This window comes from Schistocerca serialis, chromosome 5 (assembly GCF_023864345.2).
Source record: "Schistocerca serialis cubense isolate TAMUIC-IGC-003099 chromosome 5, iqSchSeri2.2, whole genome shotgun sequence".
NCBI lineage: Eukaryota > Metazoa > Arthropoda > Insecta > Orthoptera > Acrididae > Schistocerca > Schistocerca serialis.
In genome coordinates this window covers 372801154-372827553 of record NC_064642.1, presented here as the reverse complement: position 1 = coordinate 372827553, position 26400 = coordinate 372801154, and the positions used below count along the sequence as shown (strand labels likewise).

Genomic DNA, 26400 nt, shown 5'->3' with positions numbered 1-26400 from the left:
GTATAGACTGGAGCACACCTGTCTAAAGTTTTCCTTATATCTCTTATGATTTCTTGCAGCATTTATATTGTGTTCACATAGAAGGCAGCGTGTTGCAGTAGTTACATGACCACAGAGGCTACTGTCACAAAAAATAAAATCAAAATATTGTAGAGTTTGTTCTAGAACATGACAGACTTTTATGGAGTCATCTTATTATTATTTTTTGACTTTGTTTTATGAATTTTCACAAATGGTAATAAATTCTTGATAAAACCATTGCCATCAGAATAAGTGCTTATAAGGCATTGTGTATAAATTATTTCATAACCTATAGACACTAGTGTAAAAAAAGTTCAGTATAATGAAGCAATGAGAACGTATTTTCTGACCAAAATCGAGCAAGGTGGCAGAGTGGTTAGCTGGACTCGCATCCGGGAGCATGACGGTTCAAACGCGCATCTGGACATCCTGATTTAGGTTTTCTGTGATTCCCCATAATCACTTCAGGCAAATGCCAGGATGGTTCCTTTGAAAGGTCCCAGCCTATTTCCTTCCCCATCATCCCCTAATCTGAGATTGTTCTCAGTCTCTAATGACTTCGTTGTCATTGGGACATTGAACACCAATCTCCTCCTTTTCTGACCGAGGTAATGGAGTGGCTGTAGAACAAAGTAAAGCTTAATAAGATGAACCTATTTGGAACATAACAGATTAAAACAAAACATTTAGTTATAACAGTTCTGCAAGCAAAGATAAACATTTTTTAAGAAAAGTAAAATGTATTCTGAAACAACATCACTTAAGTTGTTATTCTGTACCTCATGATGATTTCATCACTTATCTTTGACCTCTCTATTCCCAATGACTCATCATTACTAGTTGCATGGAATATACATCTTAGTTTTCATTTAATTTTTGCCCCTGTGTCATATTGCCACCTTCATATTTTATTCTTTGTTTTTGCTGTTTCTTGCATTTCTTCTTGTGAAGAAATTTTAAAAACTTAGGATTTTCAGACCAGCCCTGTTCCATGTGTTTTATTTATTTGCTTCCTCCTTGATGTGTAATTATGACTTTTCGACCACCAGAAAATGAAAATAAACTGAGAAATCTAATTTTATCCAGCTTCCATCATCAAGAGCTCTGTAGATCACAATGTTAGTCTGTTCTGAATTCATGTTGTTCGTTGTTGTTTTGTCCTTATTTCATGCAGACGGTTAGTCAGCATATGCCATAACCTTACTTTGTATTGCTTGACAAGGCTAAGCGATTATCTGGCTGTTGCATGAATTGACTTGGTCTTCTGATGAGGTACAGTCATGTTCCAGTTCAAAGTAGTGCACACTGTTACCTTATAGTGCGGGCATCTAAAGTAACTGCAGAAAATATCTTCTTAGAAGACTGTAACAACTTGCAGTTAATATAATTAATTTTATCAACAATGAGAATGAGAAAGATGTGATTATATGAGGGTAAAAGTTCTCGGAATTGAATAGAAAAAAATACTTACATCACTGAAACATTTTATTTTTCAATGTAGTCTCCTTGTAGGTTAGTACACTTCATCCAATGATGTTCCAGTACCTTGATCCCATCTCGAAAATGAGTTTCCAACAGGCCTGCAAAATAGTTGTTAACTCTGGTTATCAATTCTTCTCATGATGCCAGTGAAGTATTGTGAGCAGCAAAGAAGAGCTGTATTGTATGTCCCATTTCTGTTCTTGTTCTAAATGGGCACTTCATTCAGTGGCATGTACAGATGTGTAGTGTGTGACAGTATGCCACTTGAAAGATTAATTGAGTGTGTACTATTACTGCCTCCTCTCCCTGCTTATTTGGTGTAAACATGACAATGCTGCCACTGTGGCCATTTTACCAGTTCACTTTGTCTGATAATACATAATTTATAGTGTGCCCATGCTTGAGGCAGCATTCAGTGATTATCAGCTTGCAGCAGTAGCATGTACTGTTTGTATTTCACGCACCAGAATTCATCAGTTCCAGTAGGCTGTGTAATGTAAGATGTGCCACTCTGGTAAGAAATAAATGATTGTGGGTATTTATATGCTGCTCAGCGTTAGATTGGAAGAGGCTTGTGCTAATTAGTAAGACATAATTTTATTTGTGAATGAACAAACCATATAAAATTATTGAAGAACTTTGTAGAAAAGGGTACGAAGAAATTGAAAATGAAATAGTTGTAGGGAGAACAACACTGCATATGAGAACTATTTAATTTGCATGAGATTTGTCAGAAAAGACAAACTGGCATGTACAAATATTATCTTACAGATTTTTATGCATGATCCCTTTAAAATTATGCCCTTATCTGGTGACATACAGTTCGTGGCATTTGTTCTTGTTTGAATGCCGCTTGTTATGCATTATTTGAGATGACACAGTGCCCTCTTCAGATGTTAATACATGTTATATATGCTTCGAAAATAATGTTCATTAAATGTGACTTTGAGTTTTGAGTACAGAAATAAGTTCATGTCTGGTGGTCCTCAGTCCAGAGACTGGTTTGATGCAGCTCTCGGTGCTACTCTATCCTGTGCAAGCTTCTTCATCTCCAAGTAACTACTGCACCCTACATCCTTTTGAATCTGTTTAGTGTATTCATCTCTTGGCCTTCCTCTACAATTTTTACCCTCCACGCTGTGCTCCAATACCAAATTGGTGACCCTTCGATGCCTCAGAACAAGTCCTACCAACCGATCCCTTCTCCTAGTCAAGTTGTGCCACAAATTCTTGTTGTCCCCAATTCTATTCAGTACCTCCTCATTAGTTACATGATCTATCCATCTAATCTTCAGCATTCTTCTGCAGTACCACATTTCGAGGGCTTCTATTCTCTTCTTGTCTAATCTATTTATCATCCGTGTTTCACTTCCATACATGGGTACATACCATACAAAAACTTTCAGAAAAGACTTCCTGACACTTAAATCTATACTCGGAGTTAACAAATTAATCTTCCTCAGAAATGCTTTTCTTGCCATTGCCAGTCTACATTTTATATCCTCTCTACTTCGACCATCGTCACTTATTTTGCTCCCCAAATAGCAAAACTTATCTACTACTTTTAAGTGTCTCATTTGCTAATCTGATTCCCTCAGCACAACATGATTTAATTAGACTACATTCCATTATCCTTGTTTTGCTTTTGTTTATGTTCGTCGTATATCCTCCTTTCAAGACACCATCCATTCTGTTCAACTGCTTTTCCAGGTCTTTTGCTGTCTCTGACAGAATTACAGTGTCATCGGCAAACCTCAAAGTTCTTATTTCTTTTCCATGGATTTTAAGTCCTGACCCAAATTATTCTTTTGTTTCCCTTACTGCTTGCTCAGTATACAGATTGAATAACATTGGGGATAGGCTACAACCCTGTCTCACTCCCTTCCCAACCACTGCTTCCCTTTCATGCCCCTCGACTCTTACAACTGCCATCTGGTTTCTGTACAAATTGTAAATAGCTTTCACTCCCTGTATTTGACCCCTGCCACGTTCAGAATTTGAAAGAGAATATTCCAGTTGACATTGTCAAAAGCTTTCTCTAAGTTTACAAATGCTAGAAATGTAGATTTGTCTTTCCATAATCTATCTTCTAAGATAAGTTGTAGGGTCAGTATTGCCTCATGTGTTCCAACATTTCTACAGAATCCAAACTGATCTTCCCCAAGGTCGGCTTCAACCAGTTTTCATATTCGTCTGTAAAGAATTTGTGTCAGTATTTTGCAGCCGTAACTTATTAAGCTGATAGTTTGGTTATTTTCACACCTGTCAGCACCTGCTTTCTTTGGGGTTGGAATTATTATATTCTTCTTGAAGTCTGAGAGTATTTCACTTATCTCAAACATCTTGCACACAAGATGGTAGAGTTGTTTCGACTTAGGTCTTTCAGTGCTCTATCAAATTCTTCACCCAGTATCATATCTTCCATTTCATCTTCACTTACATCCTCTTCCATTTCCATAATATTGCCCTCAAATACACCGCCCTTGTTGAGACCCTCTTTATACTCCTTCCATCTTTCTGCTTCCCCTTCTTTGCTTAGAACTGGCCTTCCTTCTGAGCTCCTGACAGTCATAAAAGTGGTTCTCTTTTCCCCAAAGGTCTCTTTAATTTTCCTGTAGACAGTATCTATCTTTCCCCTAGTGAGATATGCTTCTACATTCTTACATTTGTCCTCTAACCATCTGTGCTTAGCAATTTTGAACTTTGTGTCGATCTCATTTTTGAGACATTCGTATTCCATTCTGCCTGCTTCATTTACTGCATTTTGACATTTTCTTTTTTTATCAATTAAATTCAATATCTCTTCTGTTACCCAAGGATTTCTATTAGCCCTCGTCTTTTTACCTACTTGAGCCTATGCTGCCTTCACTATTTCATCTCTCATAGCTACCCATTCTTCTTCTACTGTATTTCTTTCCCCCATTCTTGTCAGTCGTTCCTTAATGCTCTCTCTGAAACACACTACAACCTCTGGTTCTTTCAGTTTATTCAGGTCCCGTCTCCATAAATTCTCACCTTTTTGCAGTTTCTTCAGTGTTAATCTACAGTTCATAACCAATAAATTATGGTCAGAGTCCACATCCGCCCCTTGAAATGCCTTACAATTCGAAACCTGGTTCCTAAGTATCTGTCTTACCATTATGTAATCTATCTGAAATCTTTCAGTGTCTCCAGGCCTCTTCCAAGTATACAACCATCTTTCATGGTTCTTAAACCAAGTTTTAGCTGTGACTAAGTAATGCTCTGTGCAGAATTCTACCAGTCAGCTTCCTCTTTCAATCCTTACCGCCATTCCATGTTCACCTACTATGTTTCCTTCTCTTCCTTTTCCTACTATCGAATTCCAGTCCCCCATGACTATTAAATTTTCATCTCCCTTTACTTTCTGAATAATTTCTTTTATTTCATCTTACATTTCCTCAATCTCCTCATTACCTGCGGAACTAGTTGGCATATAAACTTGTACTATTGTGGTGGGTGTTGAAATATGCTCACTATTTTTTATTTACTTAAATTTGGCATATTTCATGACACTTCCTTTTCTGTGAAATGTTTACAAGGTGATACTTGTCTTGGCTTCAGTTGTCTAGTGGAAGTATGATTCCACAATGCAGTTTCGTCGGCTGCAGAAACGACCTGGTTCAATGCGTTTGCCTCATTTTTGGTGCTTCAAATACCATTTCTTCGAATGTGGTTTCTTCTTAAAGTTTATATAAAAAAAAGTAGTAACATAATTCACTTTTTCCTGTTCACTAGCAAATTATTTATGACGACGACCTGCACATTGTTCTACCGTCAACACAAACCAAGAGCTCACTGCCGAGCTCACTGCCGGCTGACTACAGTCAAAGACGACTCCAGCGTCAAAGACATTTTACACAACACACAAGCTTCCACTTGTAATCAGTCTCTTTGATATTCTTCGTCACATTTACTAATAGTAATCAATATGCTTTCACTCTCAAAAATATAAGTAAATTAACATATAATAAGGCAAATTATAATAAAAAATTCTGACAAAAAATATAAGAAAACATTTACAATTTGGTATTGACAAATCCGGTAGAAAATAACACATCTCCCAGATCCATTACAACTGCTCCCCAGGGCTTTTGTTGTTATGAACATATACAACAAAATCCCGACCACACTCAGTAATGGATCTGTATTACACAATTAGTACATTAATGATGCAGTCTGATAACCTCTTCCAACTTTGGACTCTTTGAACCTGTGGACTTGTTACTGGCTGTTGTTGCAATGATACTTCCCCATCAATCTCATACACAAAAATTCAAGTAAAGAAATTATTTAACATGACAAATATACATGGTATAAAACATACATGAGAAATATTCTAACATACAGCATACAGATTGAAAATAATAGAAAGGTATGAAAATAATAGAAAGGTAAAACTCATTTGCTAGAATAAGATATCTACAATTCCTTGGTCACACTGTGCCAACTGGTTCTCACAATTAATTTTTTTTTCCATATTAATATTAATTTCATTTTGCTTACATATTGTACAATAAAAAATGATACTGGACATATATAGAGTAGTGTTTTTTTTCTATATATTTGCCTTTTATATATTTTTACTTCTGATTTTCTTTTTGTATTTTTTTCTTGTTTTTTTTTTGTTTTGTATATTTTTTTGCTTATGATTTTCTTTTTAAATTTTTTATATATATTTTTTACTCATGTTTTTTTATTTTGTATTTATTTATTTATTTATTTTGCAATTATTTATGTACATTTGCCTCTCTACTACAATATTACTACAAGTCACATTCTTGTGAAGAGTACTTTCGCTCCCCACAACATCAGTATAAAGAACAATAAATTACTCATATATCATGAGGCTTTATCTAAAATTGGTTTTGAAACTTATATCTTTGCATGCATGTCCTCACATGCATGCCTTCACCCACAGGGAAGACTTATCTTCCAAAAAAATAGAAAAATTCAGAAATGCTCACTATGGAGACTCTTTTTGTAAAAAAGTAAAAATAAATCTTTCTCTCATTCTTTGTTACAACAGTGTTTTTTCATCAGTTTCAATTAACATGTGACTTCAAATTATTAATTTATACATGCAAATATACATACTTGGTTGTACAGGTAGTTTTTGTTCTAACAAGCATATTCCAGTGGAGGACTTTTGTTTTACATGATAATAGGTTATTTAAATTTTGAAATTATGTTTTCTGTTTATATAGTTTCAAAGAGACAACATTCCTGAGACCAAATTATTTCTTTGACTTAGAGTACACCAAATGATAAGCATTAGTGTGTGGATTTTCTATGATTTCAAAAGGTCCAATATAGATATCAAAGAATTTTTTAATTTCTGAAGGTAACATTCTTGATTTTTCATGAGATTTGACCAGAACAAGATCCCCAATTTTGAAAGTGGTTAATTTTACCCTATTGTTATGTCTTTTATTCCTCTTTTCCCCTTGTTCCCTCATAGTTTCCCTGACAATATCTTCTCTCTCTCTTGCATAGTTAAAGGTGTACATTTAGGAAATTCAATAAGTTCTGATATAAGATTTGGAGGTCTGATATTAAACATAATCTCATACGGTGAAAATCCTGTGGAACTATGTTGTAGGCTATTCATAATATCTTCAAAATTTCGAATGTGCTCAAACCAGGTTGGATGTTTATGGCTACAATAGGTTCTACAAAGTCTCCCAATTTCCCTCATATCTTTCTGCAGGATTGGTGGATGGAGAATAAACAGATATAAGTATATGCTTCAATTTTGATCTTTCAATAAACTTTTTCCAAATTTTAGAGGTGAACTGTGAACCATTATCTGATAATATACCGTATTTACTCGAATCTAAGCCACACCTGAGAAATGAAACTCGAAATCAAGGAAAAAAAATTTCCCGAATCTAAGCCGCACCTGAAATTTGAGACTCTAAATTCAAGGGGAGAGAAAAGTTTTAGGCCGCACCTCCAAATCGAAACAAAGTTGGTCCATTGTAATATGAAACACAATTTAGGTCGAATGAATGACAATACAGCTACAGTTGTTTGGTTTGAGTCGTAAGCTTAGCAGTTAGCTTTACCAGGTAGCCATTGCTATGCGTCAGGCGCTCCGTCTGTATTTATACGGGTACCCTTCCTTTTTCGCGTGCTTCGTCTGGTTTGAATTGATTGCTTATTTTTTTTGATCTGATAAGTGCCGTTCTCTTTGTTATAGGTGTTTACGTCACTCTAAGCTGAAAATGCATTACTGTGCTGTGTTATGCATTGTTTGTCGCATGCTGATAATGAGTGTTTACGACCTGTCGCCGCTCGCGGCATGGCTTGCTCTTGTGCATGCTACCGCTGCTTTTTTTTTTTTTTTTTTTTTTTTTTTTTTTTTTTTTTTTTTTTTTTTTTTTTTTTAAAGGAATCGTCTTATTGGCGAAACAATGGCAAGAGACTGCTATTTGCTGTTACTTACAATACTGCTTTCTTTGATAATGATCAACAAGAACCAAATAATAGACTGCATATGATAGAAGATGTTCTGAATGAGAGTTTAGCGGAAATTTTTCTCCATTTGAAAATCTTTGCAGACGCCTCTTTAGTACATTAAATTCTGCACAGAACTTAGAGTCATCTTAGATTTAAAAATCTAGTCAATTGCTGTGCTTCATTTCAGACTGTATCACTATTAGGCATAAGAATAATACGAATATAAACATGACATGATATTTATATTCTTCCGCCTTTGCTGTTGTCTCACTCTAGTTTCGTAGTTTATTAGGCAGACAGGATTTAAATGAGATAGCAGCAAACATGAAAGAATACATGGCAAAATGTTTATATTCGTATTATTCTTATGGTAAAGAGAATACTGCATGTGATTCACAATTCATAATAGTTCCTATTAGCAACATCTCTTCTCACAGGTAGGAAAAAAATTCAGAAATCAGAATGTAGAGTTGGCCATATTGACAAACATCCCAAACAGTCTTGCCAGTCGGATTTTCGTAGTACATTGAAATGCTGCTGCATTTGAAGATGAACAAAACGGAATTTGTATTTAGTTCGTTGGATAATGTATGAAAATGCAGTGGTTGAAACTCGTGGCGGAGAAAAAAAGCTCCTCCTCCAACTTTCTTTTTTAATTTATTTACTGACGCAGAGGTTTTGGCGCCAGTATTTAGCTTTGTGCATGCAAAGCATGCCTGCGTAGCGCTACATATATTTGATGGCAGAAGTTAGTTGTGGCGGCACCTACCAACATTTTTCAGAACTTCCGCTTACTTTGCACTTGATTCTAAGCCGCAGGTGGTTTTTTGGATTACAAAAACCGGAAAAAAAGTGCGGCTTAGATTCGAGTAAATACGGTAGCTTTTGGTTTTCCCACCTGTGCAAAATAATCTCTTTCAATTTTTATTATAATTTCATGGCTAGTAGCTTTTTTCACTGGATATAGTTTAATTAATTTTGAAAATACATCTACCATAACAAATATGTAACAGTGACCACCTTTACTCTTTGGTAACATTCCATATAAGTCCGCAGCGATAAGATCTAAAGGTTTTTCCGGAATAATGTTTTGCATGTCTCCACCACGTCTTTGATTGCTCACTTTAACTCTCTGACATTTGTCACAGGTTGCCAATTCTTTTCTTACCTTCTTTCCAATATTGTAAAAATAAACGTTTTCTTGTATCTTTTGAATGTGCTTCTGTACCCCACAATGACCAAAACTTTCATGTATGTAAATAATCAGCGTTTCTGCATCTGCCTCTGGCCAACACAGTTTCCAATTATCAGAATCTACACCTGTTCTCCGAAATAAAATCCCGTTATGTAATTTGTAAAATTTATCAAGTTTCTCATACCGCTTCTTGCCTATACATTCTTTGATTAATTTCCAACTTTGATCTAAATTTTGATTTTTCCTAATTTTGTTACACATAGTTCTAATTGTTTTCTCATTTTCCACCCCTTTCAGGTATCTACTTTTAAATTGCTTTTCCTCCTCTTTTTCAAAAATCTCCTTTTCTCCCCCAATTGGTAACCTTGAAAGTGAATCAGCTACTACATTCTCAGAACCTTTTATGTGCTTGATTTCAAAGTCAAACTGTTGCAGAAATATTGCCCATCTGGTCAATCTACTGAGGTATAATTTGCACTCTTGTAAGTAACTCAAAGCTATGTGATCCGAAAATACTATGGTTTTATGTCCAATAAGGTAAATTCTAAATTTTGTAAAAGCCCAATGAATTGCCAAAAGTTACTTCTCTGTGACTGTATAATTTTTCTCATGCTTGAGCAACATTCTGCTTGCAAATGCTATGGTACAATGTATCTTAACTCCATTCTCTACTCTTTCTTGAAATAACTCTGCTCCAAGCCCATAATTACTGCTATCAGTGTTCAAACAAAATGGTACATTAAAATCAGGTCTGTGTAATAAGTGTTGCATCCTCAACTCTTGCTTAATTTTATCAAACTCTTCCTGACAACTTTTATCCCAAACCCGAACAGTGTTTTTCTTAAGTAACTGACTTAAACATGGTGCATTCAGACTCTGATCACTTACATGTTTTCGGTAATAACCGCATAACCCAAAGAACGACTTTAATTGTTTTTTTGTCTTAGGAACAGGAATTTCTGAAATTGCTTTAATTTTTTCTGGATCTGCCAAAATTCCCTTGTCTGTGACAACATGACCCAAAAATTTTAATTCAGAAACTGCAAACTTACATTTCTCTAATATCAATGTCATCCTCCCTTTTCTAAGTTTTTCACAAACTGACTTCAAAATCAAAAAATGTTCCTCCCAATTTTGCCCTGTAACAAAAATGTCATCTACATAAATTATCAGTTTAGATGCAAGTTCTTTGCCCCAGTACATGATCCAAAGCTCTTATAAATTCGGAAACAGAAGAATTTGACCCAAATGGCACAACACAATATTGGTAACTATTACCATTGTACAAGAAAGCAGTATATTTTCTAGAATTAACAGAAAGTGGTACCTGATGAAAACCCGAAGTTAGATCCAAACTTGACATATATTTTATATCAGTATGTTTATAGAGTAACTCATCAATATTTTTGGGATGGTCTGTCTGTCTGAACAAAATTTTGTTTAAGTGTCTAGAGTCCAAAACCAATCTTACTCCACCATCTTTTTTCGAAACTACTACTAGAGGATTATTATATGCACTGATACTCCTTTCTATTATATTACATCCTTCCATCTTTTTCAGCTCTTTCTCAACAGCAGGTCTTTTTGATATTGCAATACTGTATGGTTTTATGAAAAATGGTTCATGAGGTTTTACCTGAAGCTCACACTGATAACCCTTTACCCTACCAGGTATGTCACTGAAAACATCACTGTATTCCCACAGCAGATTTTCTAACTGTTGTTTTTGCTCCCCAGATAAATTTTGTGTTTCTGAAATTTTCAAATTTACTAAATTCCCAAATTCAACTTCATCAGTATCAAATCTATGAATTTCAATATTCTCCAATCTATTTTCTTTTAGTAAATTGATACTGTCAAAATTTCCATTACTCTGATCACCAAGTGTGTTCACAAAATTTTTCTGAATGTATTCCCTTTCACTAGTTTCCATCAAAAGTTTTCTTCCAACCCAATCAAATGCTGTATTTACTTTTACTATCCAATTCATACCCAAAAGAAAATCTTCATTAAATTCCTGAATTACAAAACATCCATGTGTGAACAACTTGCCTTCAATTAAAAATGTCACTAAAGCCTGGCTTTTTATCAATTTATTGCTCTTCCCAGTAGCACCTTTTATCTTTACCCCAACAACTGGCATTTCAACATAATCTTTCCCCACTTTCAATTTCTTGCTTAACCTTTCAGATATTCCTGAGATCTCACTTCCTGTATCAATTAAACATTTACCAATCCATGACCCAATTTGAACTTTTATATAAGGACTGCAAAACTGATCACTTTTCTCGGAACCTGTATCCTCATGTAATAAATCACTTTCAATTTCCCCAAACCTATACTTATCAGAATCATATGGTATATCATTACATGTATTATTTGTCACAGTTATAAAATTTGCACAAGATACAAAATTGTCATTAGTACTCTCTATTATCTCGAATAGCCAAGAATTTTCATCCAAATCACATTGTATACTATTGAAGTACTTATCCTTCAGCTTTTCAAAAATAAAATGTCTCATCTTTTTCCACCACTCAGGACATATAGTTTCACATACATTAATAAGCATCTTCCTAAAGTTCTTGTCAAAAGAAATAGTTTACTGTTCAGCCATAGATTCATAAGAAATGTGTGTGTGTCATTAGTATCTGTAAATGTTTCACTTAGGCTAGAAGTTATACATGTGTCATCATTATCTGTGTAGTCAGATTCCTTACCAACAACATCAAAATTCACACTTTCACATACACCCTGCTTGCGAGCCTTATTCATCCTGGTAACATCCCTGGGAATTTCTATAATATTCTCACTATTTAATCCATTTTCAACCATGTGTATACCCAACTCCCTATTTAAGCTAATGAAACACCTTTCCTCAACATCATCATCAATACCATTACCATCATTATCAACTTTATCATCAACATCATTATCATTATACATATTCAGGTCGTACACATTCAAATTATCCCCTAAAATATTATTTCCCCTTTCTAAAGTTACCAGATCCCTTTCACCAATATTTTCATTCTCACAGCATGCATTCTCTCTTTCATTCTCACACATCTCTGAACTACTACAAATTACATCATCTGACAAAGTGTTGTTCTTTTCTGCCCAAGTGTAAAACCCTGTCAAATTAAATGAATCACAATTACTTTTATCTACTGTACGTTCTTGTTTACTGAAAATTTTATCTTTATCAATATCATCATTATTTTCCTCCTGAAATTTTTTCAATAAGTAACAACTAATAACCTCATGTGATAGCTTAGGTTTGGAACTGTCATGTTTGGGTTTATGATAGTCACATTCATTGGCCCTTTCATCATGCTCACCTTCTGCCTCAACCTTGCGGACCTTCAAGGGGACGTCTGCTCGTTTTTTATTTCCTGAATTACAACTGGTTCCTGTTTGAACTGCTGATTGTGGTTCTGCCAATGTCTCTGATCAACATTTCTGTTCCCATTCCTGTGCCAAACATTACCTGATTGTTGGTAGTTTCTATTGTACTGATCTCTATCAAAATTTCCGTGATTTTGATCCCTAAAATGTTCTCTATTTTGTTGATTATTTCCGCGAAAATCTTGTTCTTGTTTTGGATGTGGGAGGGGTGGGAAGGATAGTGGGCAAGACATTACTCATTTCAGGGCATGACGAGAGATATTTGAAACCCTGGTGGAGAATGTAATTCAGATGCACCAGTCCCGGGTGGTATGGAGTTACAAGGGGAATGCTCCTCTATGTCCAGACGGTAGGACTTGGGGGGGGGGGGGGGGGTTTAGTGCGAGACTTTAAAGATAAGGCACGGGATATTTGTTTTTGTAGGTTGGGATGATAATTACAGTCAGTGAAGGCTTCGGTGAGATCCTCGGTATATTTTGAGAGGGACTGCTTGTCACTGCTGATGCGACAACCATGAGCAGCTAGGTTGTACGGAAGGGACTTCTTGGTATGGAACGGATGGCAGCTATCTAAGTGGAGATATTGCTGGTGGTTAGTACGTTTGATATGGATGGATGTACTGATGTAGCCATCTTTGAGGTGTTGAGTAGGACCAGGTGAAGCAAATGGGGGGGGGGGGGGGGGGGAGTAGTAGTTGAAGTGCTGGAGGAAAATGGATAGTGTGTCCTCACCTTCAATCCAGATAGCAAAGATGTCATCAGTGAATCTGAATCAAATGAAGTGTTTAGGATTCTGTTTTTTTTTTTTTTTTTGAAGGATTGGTCTAGATGGCTCATGAATAGGTTGGCATAGGATGGTGCCATATGGGTGCCCATAGCTGTACCCCAGATTTATTTGTGGGTAATGCCTTCAGAGGAGAAATAATTGTGGGTAAGGATATAGTTGGTCATGGCGACTCGGAAGGGCGTTGGGAAAGATGGTGTTCAATAGTGGTAAGACCATGGGAATTAGGAATGTTAGTGTACAGGGAGGTGGCATCAATAGTGACGAGCAGGGCTCTGAGTGGTAAAGGGACAGGAAGTGTGGAGGGTCGGTGGAGGAAATGCTTGGTATCTTTTATATAGGGGGCTAGGTTCTGGGTAATAGGTTGAAGATGTTGGTCTGTGAGAGCAGAGATTCTCTCAGAGGGGGGGGGGGGGGGGGGCACAGTAATCGGCCACCATGGGGCGTCCTGGGTGGTTAGGTTTATGGACTTCATGAAGGATGTAGAAGGTAGGAGTGCAGGGAGTGGTAGGGGTGAGTAGACAGATAGACTCCGGAGAGAGGTTCTGGGTTGGGCCTAAGGATTTGAGTAGTGACTGGAGATCCTGCTGGATTAATGGAATGGGGTCACTGTGCCAAGGTTTGTAGGTGGAAGTATCTGACATCTGGCAGAGTCCTTCCACCAGATAATCCTTGCGGGTCAAAACAACAGTGGTGGCGCCTTTGTCTGTAGGTAGGGTTATAAGGTCGGGATCAGTTTTTGGATGGTGGACTGCAGTTCCTTGTGCAGATGTAAGGTTAGTTTTTGTGTGTGTGTGTGTGTGTGTGTGTGTGTGTGTGTGTGTGTGTGTGTGTGTGTGTGTGTGTGTGTGCGTGCGTGCGTGCGTGTGCGCGCGCGTAAATATGTCTGTTGTTGGTGAAGGCCATTTGCCGAAAGCTTTAATTGTGAGAGTCTTTTTGTTGTGTCTATCTGCGACTCAGCATCTCGGCTATATGATGAGTGGCAACTTTCCTTCTCATGATATTGTTGCATTCCATCCTCTATTTTCCATTGTTTAGCTATCTATTGATGTGGAAGCTTGTCCAAGTCACAGGTCCTCACTGACTATTGTTCTATCACCTGTAAATACTTGAACTGCTTGTAGGTTTGCAGCTCACTGAACCTTTCATGTATTTTTTATTTCTAAGTAATTTAAATGTTGCTATAAACCTTTTTTTCATCATTTTCATCAACACTCATTGTTTCTCCTCATACTCGCGACAGGTGGATCACTCTCATTCAGGGATGTAAGTGGCGTGCTGCTTCTTTCTAACCTTCCTCAACAAACTCATCTTTCCATCCGAAGAAAAGGACTAGTAATTCTGTTATTTAGGATTTGCGTTTTCACTTTTAAATGTGTGTATTAGCAGCTGCTTAGTGGTCAGCCTGGCTCTCTACCGTGTAGTGGCCCTGAGTTCGATTCCATGTCTGGTCAGTGATTTTATCTTCTTGGGGACTGGGTGTTGTACTGTTCTCATCATCATTTCATCACCACCAATTCATAAGTCACCAAAGTGGTGTCAGATTTAAAAGTGTTGCAGTAGGCAGACGAGCAACTCCAGATGACATCTCGTGCCCAATAATGTCATATGATCACATCATTTCGTTTCAGCAGTACTGGTCAACCACTTTTTCTCCTGTTATTATTATTATTATTATTATTATTATTATTATTATTTCAACTGAATTTTCCTTTAGGTATGTGTAGACACTTACTTCAATGTCTGCAGCTTAAAAATAAGTGAAGGCAGTGGAATGTGCTGAAAACTTGCTGCTGGAGGCACCACCAGAAAGCACATCGTAATGACTGGCATACTATATTGAAAGTTGTATATTTTTTTAATACACTTATATTATGAGGGCAGGTCAGGTATCATCGTTAGTTGCTGTGCAAAGAGGACACATATGGAAATGGAATAAGAAAATCCTCTATTAAGAATTGGATGTGCTAAGTAGTGTGATAGAAGTTGTTATGGAAAAACTTGAGCATCCAGTGTCTTCCTGAACAGTGTTACTTTTCTAAAGGCTCAGCAGTTAGAATGAAAATCCAAGTCTTGACAGGGTGTATATGCCCAGGGAAATCCAAGAGAAGTGTGGAAATTTTTTCATCCGGGAGAAACCCAGGAATTTGTTGAATTCCAGGAATTTTTCATTGTTTTAGTTTTCATTTAAATTTTTGTAATTGTGACTGGTGAGAACTGACAGTTCACAAAGAATTTTACTTTAGCATGAAAGTGCAGAATAATACTGCAGCAATAAAGCATAAATGAGAGAATAATACCAAAATAAAACACCATTTACAACAACAAAAGAAAGTACACACAAAAGTGTCTGCTGACAGGAAAATGTGTCAAAGGCATTAGGGCAAAGACTGTGCAATACAACAAACTGTTTTCGATTAATATGATAGCTGAACTGTTTAAAGTTTGAACAGGTCACAGGAAAACATTGTGAATGGTGGTTTGCGGGAATTACTTTCAAAATAAATTTTCTTTTGTACAGAATGAATTATGTTACATGTGAGTGTGTTCAGTGAATTTCTTAAACCACAGAGTGTTCGACAGTCATTCAAAACTTATCACTTACAGTTTTAAACATGGGTGTCTCTCAGCAACCGTATATAAGTTTCAGGATAGGAATCACATGGCCAACCAGTTGTAAATAACATTGACGTAGATTTTGACACCTCTAGGAATGTCTTTATCAGAATGAAATTTTAAGAAATCCTATAAAACAATACATAGAAAATTAAGCTTGACAAAATTACTAACCAAGATGACAATTTTCGTGGCATAAAAGGTTATTTACATAAAATTGCATTGTGAGGAAGCAGTGGTGAAAGTTTTGAACAGATATGGTTAGATCAAAAATTAAACATGTGCAATTCTTTGGCATTGATGCCTTGCTAGGAACATCATCAGACTGATCAACCCAGTGGCTTACATTGCTGTCACAAAAGCAATACAAGCTGCACTGCCTATCTGGCGTTGACAGTGAAATGTGCCCATTTGAGACATTGTAATAGAAGTAATTGAATTAAGCAACACTTAATTATAAAAACAAAATACAAAGTAAGAGAGCTTAAAGTACTTTTGTAAATACAAAGGAGTCAAGTAAATTAAGTATAACAGAGCCATCTGTTAGGCTATACAGAAATTACCATTATGTAAAACACAGGACATTAATGAATATTTATACAAACAGCTGCACAATCCAAGAAATATCTGCATGAAGTTAACTTTAGCAGCATACATCTATGAGATTTGAAGAAAAAGATGTTTTGGAATTATAGGTGGGAAACCATAGTAAAAAAAATAAAGGAATCAAAATTCTACAAGTAGTGTATTAAAGCCATGGAAAAAAATTTTGTTACATAGTTGTAACTATTCATTGAGGACAAGCCCATCGTTCTTGGAAATAGGTTTGAAAATCTCCACCTCTTCAAGTACATATAGCCTATGACCTTTCCTTTATGTATGCAAAATAGAAATTTCTTCAGCACTTTTCAGTTTGTGGCCGGAAATTAACAGATGATCAGCAAAAGTGGAATGATGTAGATTAGTACCTCTTGTCCCCAATAAATGTTCCTTGTACCTGATGCTGAAAGATCGTCCAGTTTGTCATATATAATTAACAGGACAATATCACAAGTGATTTCATAAATCCCTGAACTGTGTATAGTAGCAACTGTGGGCTTGAGATTGTGAATAAGATATTTTTGCAAGTTATTGTTAGTGGAAAGGGTAACTTTGCATTCTATAGGAAATAGGGCCTAAAATGGATAGAAAAAACTTTTTTTGTGCTTGTTATTGTCAGAAACAGCACTGATGCCTAAAGAATTCACTTTAGCATCCGTTTTAACTTCGAAGATCTTTTTAACTAACGAGAGGTCACAGTCATTTTTAACTGCAATAGTTTTTATTAAATTCATCTCTACATTAAGCTTGTCTCATGACAAAGGTAAAGAAATTGGCTGAACAGAAACATGTCTTTTTAGGGAAAAGAAAGGTTATAGGCTCGACATACTCGAAGAGCTGGAGATTTTCAAGCATATTTCTAAGAACGATGGCCGCATCCTCAGTGAACAGTTACAATTACGTAACTAAAATTTTTTCAGTGGGTCTAATACACCAGTTGCGTAATTGTGATCGCTTTATCTTTTACTATGGTTTCCTGCATCTACTCCCAAATCATCTTTTTCTTCAAATCTCGTAGATGTATGCTACTAAAGTTACATTCATGCATATATTTCTTTGATTGCGCAGCAGCTTGTATAAATATTCTTTAATGTCCTGTGTTTTACATAATAGTAATTTCTGTATGGCTCTGTTATACTTCATTTGCTCGACTGCTTTTAAAAGCAGTATTTTGTTTTCGTAATTAACTGTTTTTTAATTCAGTTATTTCTATTATAATGTCTCAAATGGGCACATTTCACTGTCTGCACCCGATAGGCAGCGCAATTTATATTACTTTCATGGCAGCACTGTAAGCCATTGGGCTGATCAGTCCGATGTTCCTAGCAAGGCATATATGCCAAAGACTTGAACGCGTTTAATTTAAATTTTTGACTCGAGCATATGCGCTCAAAACTTTGGCCACTGCTTTCACGTGATATAATTTTATGTAAGTAACTTTTGTATGCCATGAAAATTGTCATCTTGGTTAGTACGAGGTATGTCCACAAAGTAAGTTCCATTTGGTTATATAAAACAAATGTGTACAGATACAGAAAAAATATTTATTGTACAAAAATCTACAACTGTTAAACTGCTTTTCACAAAGCTTCCAAAATTTTGTAGGCACTTGTCATAGTATGGCACAAGTTTTTGTGTGCCTTCTTCATAGAAGGTTGCCACCTGTGTATTCAACAATGTGGTAACAAGTTCTTTCAGCTCTTCATCATCGTTGAAATGTTGACCACCAAGGCCAGATTTTATGTGAGAAGGGGAGATGCAGAGCCGTGATAGGCACAATAAAAAGATTCACACAATCATAGCTTTTGTCACATTCCATCCTGGATTTTCCATTGTTTGAAGGACAGATTTTAGGTGTAAGAAGAGATGAAAATCGCTAGGAGCGAGGTCCAGGCTGTATGGAGGATGATCAAACATGTCCCAGTTCATCAGTAATCACAGACGGGCATCCACTTTGTTCTTCATCATGCACTTGATCATGTCCTTCGTTGAACAGTCTCATTTTGTCCGTAATCGTCGCAGATTTGCCAGTGAATTTCCTTTGGTTTAACTTTCTTTGCATTTAGAAAATGAATCACAGATCTGATTTCACACGTGGCGGCATTTTCAATTACGGCTGACATTATAAAGAAGCACTACAAAGCACATGTCAGCAGCAGCGATCTGAAAATGGCGTACATGTCTTCTCCTTGAGTCAGAGTGACTGCTGCACATGCTCGTAACTGCGATTGTAGCACTGCTGCAGAATGAAATAGAAACAGAACTTACTTTGTGGATGACCCAAGTAATAGTGTCAAACTTAATTTTCTATTCATTATTTTATAAGGTTTCTTAAAATTTCATTCTGATGAAGACATCCTTTGAGGTGTCGAAACCTAGGTCATTGTACCAGACAGTAATTTGTAACCAGTTGGCTCTGTGATTCCTATGCTGAAACTTACCACTTTGAGGACCAGCCACTAAGAAAAATTTTGGGCCCAGAAGCCTACTCATTTATGCCATTATTTAAACATTTACTGGCACATTTGTATTTGACATGTTGTAAAGGATAATACGTACTAAAAAAGACAAATAATATATGTGAAAGATTAGTTTTCCTTGTAGTTATACTATGTTGTTGTGGTCTTCAGTCCAAAGACCGCTTTGATGCAGCTCTCCATGCTAGTCTCCAGGTAACTAACTGCAACCTACATCCTACTGAATCTGCTTAATCTATTCGTCTCTTGATCTACCTCTACAGTTTTAACCCCCCACACATCCCTCCAGTACTAAATTTACTAAATTAGTGATCCCTTGAGGCCTCAGAATGTGTCCTACCAACCGTGCCACAAATTTCTTCTTCCCCCAGTTCGTCAGTACCTCCTCATTAGTTATATGATCTACCCATCCGATCTTCAGCATTCTTCTGTAGCATCACATTTCAAATGCTTCTTTTTTCTTCTTGTCTAAACTGTGCCATTTGGCTTCTCCCACCCAACACCAGTCCCTCGGAAGTGCGGAGATGGGAACTTGCACTCCAACACATCCTTTCATCCCGCCATCCCCCTGGACTGAACCTACATTAAACAACCTCACACCCATTCACTCTTCAGTCTTCTCCTCTTTTCCTTTCCTCTTTAGCCATTCACACGTCTTTTCATCCTACATAGTTGTGTTTATCTTTATACTATATACCTCGTTACTTCTGTATTCATCCTCTTTGGCTTGAAGCTGGCACAGTACTTACAGTAGAATATCTTTGGCTTCCCTCTGACAACCATGCCTCCATCCTTGCTACCCTCCCTGTTTTCAAGTCCCAGTTGCTTCATAACCTGGGTTGTGAGTAACTGAATCCGCTTTCCCTTGTTCCCTTTCTTTCCCCTCTCTCCTCCCTGATGAAGGAACAAAGTTCTGAAAGCTAAGAACGTACATTTTCTGTTCTGTTTTGTGTCTCTATCAGCTGTACTGAGCTGAGGTAAGTACTAGCCAGCCCCTCTATCTCTTTGTTAGTATTTGTTTCACATCTTTACGTGAGATTTTCCATTAATCATTAAACTGATAGTTTGGTAATTTTCACACCTGTCAACACCTGCTTTCTTTGGGATTGGAATAATTATATTCTTCTTGAAGTCTGAGGGTATTTTGCCGATCTCATATGTCTTGCTCACCAGATGGTAGAGTTTTGTCAGGACTGGCTCTCCCATGGCTGTCAGTATTTCTAATGGAATTTTGTCAACTAATGGAATTTTTCTAATGGAATTTTGTTTCGACTTAAGTCTTCCAGTGCTTTGCCAAATGCTTCACGCAGTATCATATCTCCCTTCTAATCTTCATCTAAGTCCTCTTCTATTTCCATAATATTGCCCTCAAGTACATCTCCCTTGTATAGACTCTGTGTATACTCCTTCCACCTTTAGACCTTCCCTTCTTTGCTTAGGACTGCTTTACCATCTTAGGTCTGGGTATTCATACTAGTGGTTCTCTTTTCTCCAAAAGCCTCGTTAATTTTCCTGTAGGAAACAACTATCTTACACCAAGTGATACATGCTTCTACATCCTTACATTTGTCCTCTAGCCATTCCTGCTTAAGCATTTTGCACTTCCTGTCACTCTCATTTTTTAGACATACGTAATCGCTTTCGCCTGCTTCATTTATTGAATTTCTATATTTTATCCTTTTATGGATTAAATTCAATATCTCTTGTGTTACCTGATGATTTCTACTAGCCCTCATCTCTTTGTAAACTTGATCCTCTGCTGCCTTCATTATTTTATCTCTCAAAACTACCCATTCTGCTTCTACTGTATTCCTTTCCCCTGTTCTAGTCAACCGTTCCCTAATGCTCCCTCTGAAACACTCTACAACCTCTGGTTCTTTCAGTTTATCCAGCTCCGATCACCTTAAATTTGTTCATTTTTCAGTTTCTCCAGTTTTAATCTGCAGTTCATAACCAATAAATTGTGATCAGAGTCCACGTCTGCTCCTGGACAATTTAAAACCTTGTTCCGAAATCTGTCTTGCCATTAAGTAATCTTTCTGAAACCTTCTGGTCTCTCAGGTTTTGTCCATGTTTACAACCTTCTTTCAAGATTCCTAAACCAAGTGTTAGCTATGGCTAAATTATGCTATGTGCAAAATTCTACCATTCCTTTCCCCAGTCCATATTCACCTACTACATTTCCTTCTCTTCCTTTTCCTGCTATCGAATTTTGGTACCCCATGACTATCAAATTTACATCTCCCTTAACTATCTGAACAATTTCTTTTATCTCATCATACATTTCCTCAATGTCCTCCTTACCTGTGGACCTATTTGGCATATAAACTTGTACTGTTGTGGTAGGTGTGGGCTTCGTGTATATCTTGGCTACAATCATTCACTTACTATGTTGTCCATAATGGCTTATCTGCGTTCCTATTTATTTATTCATTATTAAACCTACTCCTGCATTACCCCTATTTGATTTATTATTTATAACCCTGTATTCACTTGATCAGAAGTCCTGGTCCTCATGCCACCGAACTTCACTAATTCCCACTGTATCTAGCTGTAACCTATCCATTTTCCTTTTTAAATTTTCTAGCCTATTGCCCAATTGAGGGATCTGACATTCCACACTCCTATCCGTAGAAACCCAGTTTTGTTTCTCCTAATATGAACATCCTCCTTAGTAGTCCCCACCCAGAGATCCAAATGGGGGACTATTTTACCTCCAGAATATTTTATCCAAGACGATGCCATCATCATTGAACCATATAGTAGAGCTGCATGCCCTTGGAAAATATTATGACTGTAGTTTCCCCTTGCATTCAGCACAGCAAGGCCATTTTGGTTGATGTTACAAGAGCATGTCACTCAATCATCTAGAGTGTTGCCCCTGCAACTATTGAAAATGCTGCTACCTCTCTTCAGGAGCCACACGTTTCTCTGGCCTCTCAACAGATACCCCTGCATTGTGGTTGCATCTATGGCACTGCTATCTGCGCTGAGACAAGCAAGCTTCCTCACCAGTGGCAAGATCCATGGTTCTTGGGGGGGGGGGGGGGAAGTAGGTGGGTGGCACCTATATTGTATGTATATTAATACTACATGTGTATTTAATTTAAACTATTAACTTTTCCTATTTGTGTGTTCAAGCTACTTAATATTGATGTTGCTGTTGGCTGACTACATCACATGTCCTAAGCTCTGAATCTCTGCTGTCATTGGCTTGTGGGATCATGTGATGTGAGCTATGATTGTTTAACAAAGGCACATCGTGTAGCGCAATCTTGATTTCAGTGCTTTGGAAACTACAGTGCTGTATTGCATGGAATTCATATTTTACTTTCATAATGCATAAGATCTTTTCACAATGCATAGTTTTATGCTGGACTTTATTTCCTGTAGTACCGGGAATCTCTATGCCAATGCATGAAACATTTGTTGTTCAGAGGACTGGTAAGTTTTGCAGCTCTGAGGTAAAGTATATTGTCACCTAACACAGGAAAAATGCACTTTCACCCGAGAAAAGTGTCTTTTCACCCAGGAAAAAGTGTATTTTCAACCAGGAAATCTGGGAAAGATCAGAGAATTCTTTTCTCTTGGCACGTATGCACCCTGCTTGAGCAGCTGGTATTTCAGATATCGTCTTCCTCTGTGGCCATGGTATTAAATTAGATCTTTCAAGACAGGGTCAGAAGAAATTCTCTTGATGGTGGAAGTTAGTTCATTCACCCAATGGCAGCTGCTGCAGAAGAAAATATACTTTGTATTTTGGTGAATAATTGAAGATGATATCTACTAAATTATGTTTGGCTTTATCTGTATTGGTTTTGCTACATTTGCCATGTGCACATATTCATTAATTTTTTGTTGCATTCAGCTGTGTACAATCTAGTCTTCTTCATATAACCTTGTTTTCATATGTTAATTGTTCATTTATGTGTGATTCAACAATAAAGTATCCACTACCAACATATTTTTACCTTACTTTATTAATTTGGACATTTATGTAAAGCCAACATCCTCTCTTTTATCTCAAAAAATGTCATGTCACTATCCAAAAGCACATTAAAATACCAAACTTCCGAAGAGTCAGGCATCTGATTAGGAAATACACAAGTATTTTGTGCTTCACTAGTCTAAGCCATCGTACACTACATAGTCCTGAGCTGAGTCAGTTATATTTCAGCTTGTACATAGAACTTAAAGGCGAGAGGGTTGAGAATATATGATGGGAAACTCTGGAAAACAGAAATTTATGTTATGCTCCCAAAACTTTGAGTGGCCCCTCTTATTTGCATGTTTGTCAACAGGAATAAACAATCTCAAATTTGTTTGATTCCTTGTTGTGTGGTGACCCACCAAGGGCGCTAATGCACTGCTTCCTGGACTCGGGTAGGCACGCTGGTCCTGGATCGAATCTGCCCGGTGGATTAATGGTGAGGGCCGGTGTGCCGGCCAGCCTGTATGTGGTTTTTAGGCAGTTTTCCACATCCTCCTTGGTGAATACTGGGCTGGTCCCCATGTCCCACCTCAGTTATGTGACTCGCAGACATCTGAACACTTTCACACTGTTCCATGGATTACACTAGACGCAGACAACTAGGGTACGCTAATTCCATCCCGGGGATTCAGGGTGGCGGCAGGAATTTCATCCAGCCACCCCTTAACATTAACCTTGCCAAATCCGAACCTGAACATGCCGACTCTTCAAAACTGCAGGATAAAGGCACAAGCAAAAGAAAGAAAGAATTAATTGTTATATGGTGATTGCTTGGCCTTTTTCTCTGTAACAGTTCTTTAGCCTTTATATTTCTGGGCAGAAATAAAATTCACAGTTATCAATCAAATGTCATTTGGAGAAAAAAAGTCACATTCAAAGTTTTTAAGTCAAGTGTTCGCAAAATGTGGATGATTGATCCCATTTAGTCCTTTGTAACCTGCCGCCAGAAAACATTAAGTAAATGTAGTTGTAGTGAAAATAGTAGTTTTGTTTGTTTGTGGTAAAGGTTCTGATAGAATATTATAATATTTTCATACATTTTCAGAATCCAGTGTATGAGTTATGTTCCACATACAAATTATCAAAATACATTGCCAGTTTTTTCTGAAATTCTCTTCTAAGTAGACTTTGTTGTAAATTGTGTCTATTATAGCTGATCCTTGTAAGAGAGGTTTTGTATCCCATATGTTATGTATTTTTATTGTAAATAATTGAAACAACTAACTTACCAGTTCCCATAGAGGGGTGTAGGGGTGTTGATCACTTGTGTATCATACTGAACAGGTATGGTAGTTAATTTACCTCATACTTTCACTGAGATGTGTGTTCTCTGTTTTTCCTAGCATTGAATTTTATGTGCTCTGTCTTTTTTATGTATTTTCAATTTTTCAAAGTTTCATTTATGTAATTTTTAAGGATCTTAGGCGTTTCTTATTTTATTTCATTATGTATCATAGTCTGGATTTTAATACAACCTTTGAAATTTGCTTTGCAGGGGGAAGCTGATGCGAGTTGTAGCTCAGTTTGGGCCATATAGTTGGATTGATTTTGACTGGAAAGCCACATCTAGTCTTGGTCGTTGGATTGCAATGTTGGGAATAATATTGGTGGTAAGTAAAAGCTAGTGGTTGTAGTTTATAAGTAGTTAATAAAGAAGCATTAGAGAAACTAATTATTGTTGTAGGACACAGAGACTATTACAGAAAAGTGTGCTATGCTTTACCTCATGTATAGATGAAATGCTGAAATTTAATAGCTATCTTTATCATGAGTGTCTTAAACATGCTGTTCTAAAGGAGAAATGTTGAGTCTCTAGTATTAAACAGACAAACAAATTCTGAAGATTGCTGGCCTTAAAAGAAATGCAAGATAAGATTTACAATGGGAGGAAGCATTAAGTCTCAGTGTGATACGCAAGAATAAATGAATTTTTCCAGGTTCAAACAATTCAGATGAAAGAGAGAAGGAGCTTAAAGTTACAGCTAGTAAGTAGTTTTTGTGGATGCAGAATAAAGCAGTGAGTGAAACTTTATTTAAAGTCAGGATTCGAATCCTGATTTCCTGGTTATTAGGTGGATGCAATAACCACTATGCCACTCTGCCACAGAGTCTTTGCACAACTGCATGGGCTACTCTGCTATGTTTTCCTCCTCGATCCAAATTCCCATTTATACCTCAGCCCACTTGGTATTCTCCCTAAACTCGAACACTATTTGAGACTTGCAAAGGTCTTTGGAATCATATAGAAATATATACACACATACTGAGGTGCTATTCCAATACAATTGAAAGCCTCTGCAATGCTGTTTGAGTTTAGAGAGAATAATGAGTGGGCTGAGGTGTGAATGGGAATTTGGGTTAAGGAGAGAGGTGTGCAAAACAACTGTGCCAGGGTGGTGTAATGGTTAGCGCGTCTGCCTAGTGAGCAGGAGACCCAGGTTCAAAACCCAGCCTTTGTACAAATTTTCATTTGTCACTTCATTCTGCATACATTCATCATGGATGTTTGATTTTTGCATAGGTCTCTGGAACCAAGTAGTTTCATTTAATTGGATTTTCATAGTCCACACTATCAAAGGTCTTGATAAAGTCACATAATATATCGAAAAGACAGTTTTTCTTAAGGTTTGCACTTGTGAGGTCAATAAAAATTTCACAGTGCAGAATATTTTACATTAGGTTAACCAAGAAGTAGTGAGCAAATTGTGCCTGGAAAAAAGAGAAAGAATTTTGGTGTAAATCACTTTCCTAAAAATATTTGAAAAATGATCTAAATATTGAAATTGATGTTAACTGGAAATGTATTGCCTACCTCAGGTTTTGTACGTGGATTTAACTACTAGATATTTCACTGTAATCTGAAATAAGCTTTGAATCACTGACTGACTGTGAAGTTTGCTCCAAAGTGGCCATTTCAAGTTAGCACAAGATCTTTTAATACTCTGATAGAGGGACTGTCATAGCCAGTGACCTTCTAGTGATCTACATTTACATATTCGTGATTATCTGCTATTCACAATAAAGTTCCTGGCAGAGGGTTCAATGAACGACCTTCAAGCTGTCTCTCTACAGTTCCTCTCTCGAACAGCACGTGGGAAAAAGGAGCACTTAAATTTTTCTGTGCGAGTCCTGATTTCTATTATTTTATCATGATGATCATTTCTTCCTATGTAGGTGGGTGCCAACAGAATGTTTTCACAATCGGAAAAGAAAACTGGTGATTGAAATTTCATGAGAAGATCCCGTCACAACGAAACACGCCTTTGTTTTAATGATTGCCACTCCAATTCACGTATCATATCTGTGACACTATCTCCCCTATTTCGCGATGATACAAAATGAGCTGC

General features: G+C 36.9%; 1 protein-coding gene across 2 annotated transcripts in view; it reads left to right on the top strand.

Moving 5' to 3' along the window:
• LOC126480995 (phosphatidylserine synthase 2-like) overlaps positions 1 to 26400 on the top strand; it is a 214381-nt gene that overhangs the window by 55896 nt on the left and 132085 nt on the right. For both annotated transcript variants that reach the window (XR_007587496.1, XM_050104440.1), the window contains exon 7: positions 24549 to 24663. Coding sequence is in view for 1 of the 2 variants with exons in the window: in XM_050104440.1 (XP_049960397.1) it covers positions 24549 to 24663 (115 nt within the window). In the remaining variant the exon portion in view is untranslated. The remainder of the gene's footprint in view (positions 1 to 24548; positions 24664 to 26400) is intronic.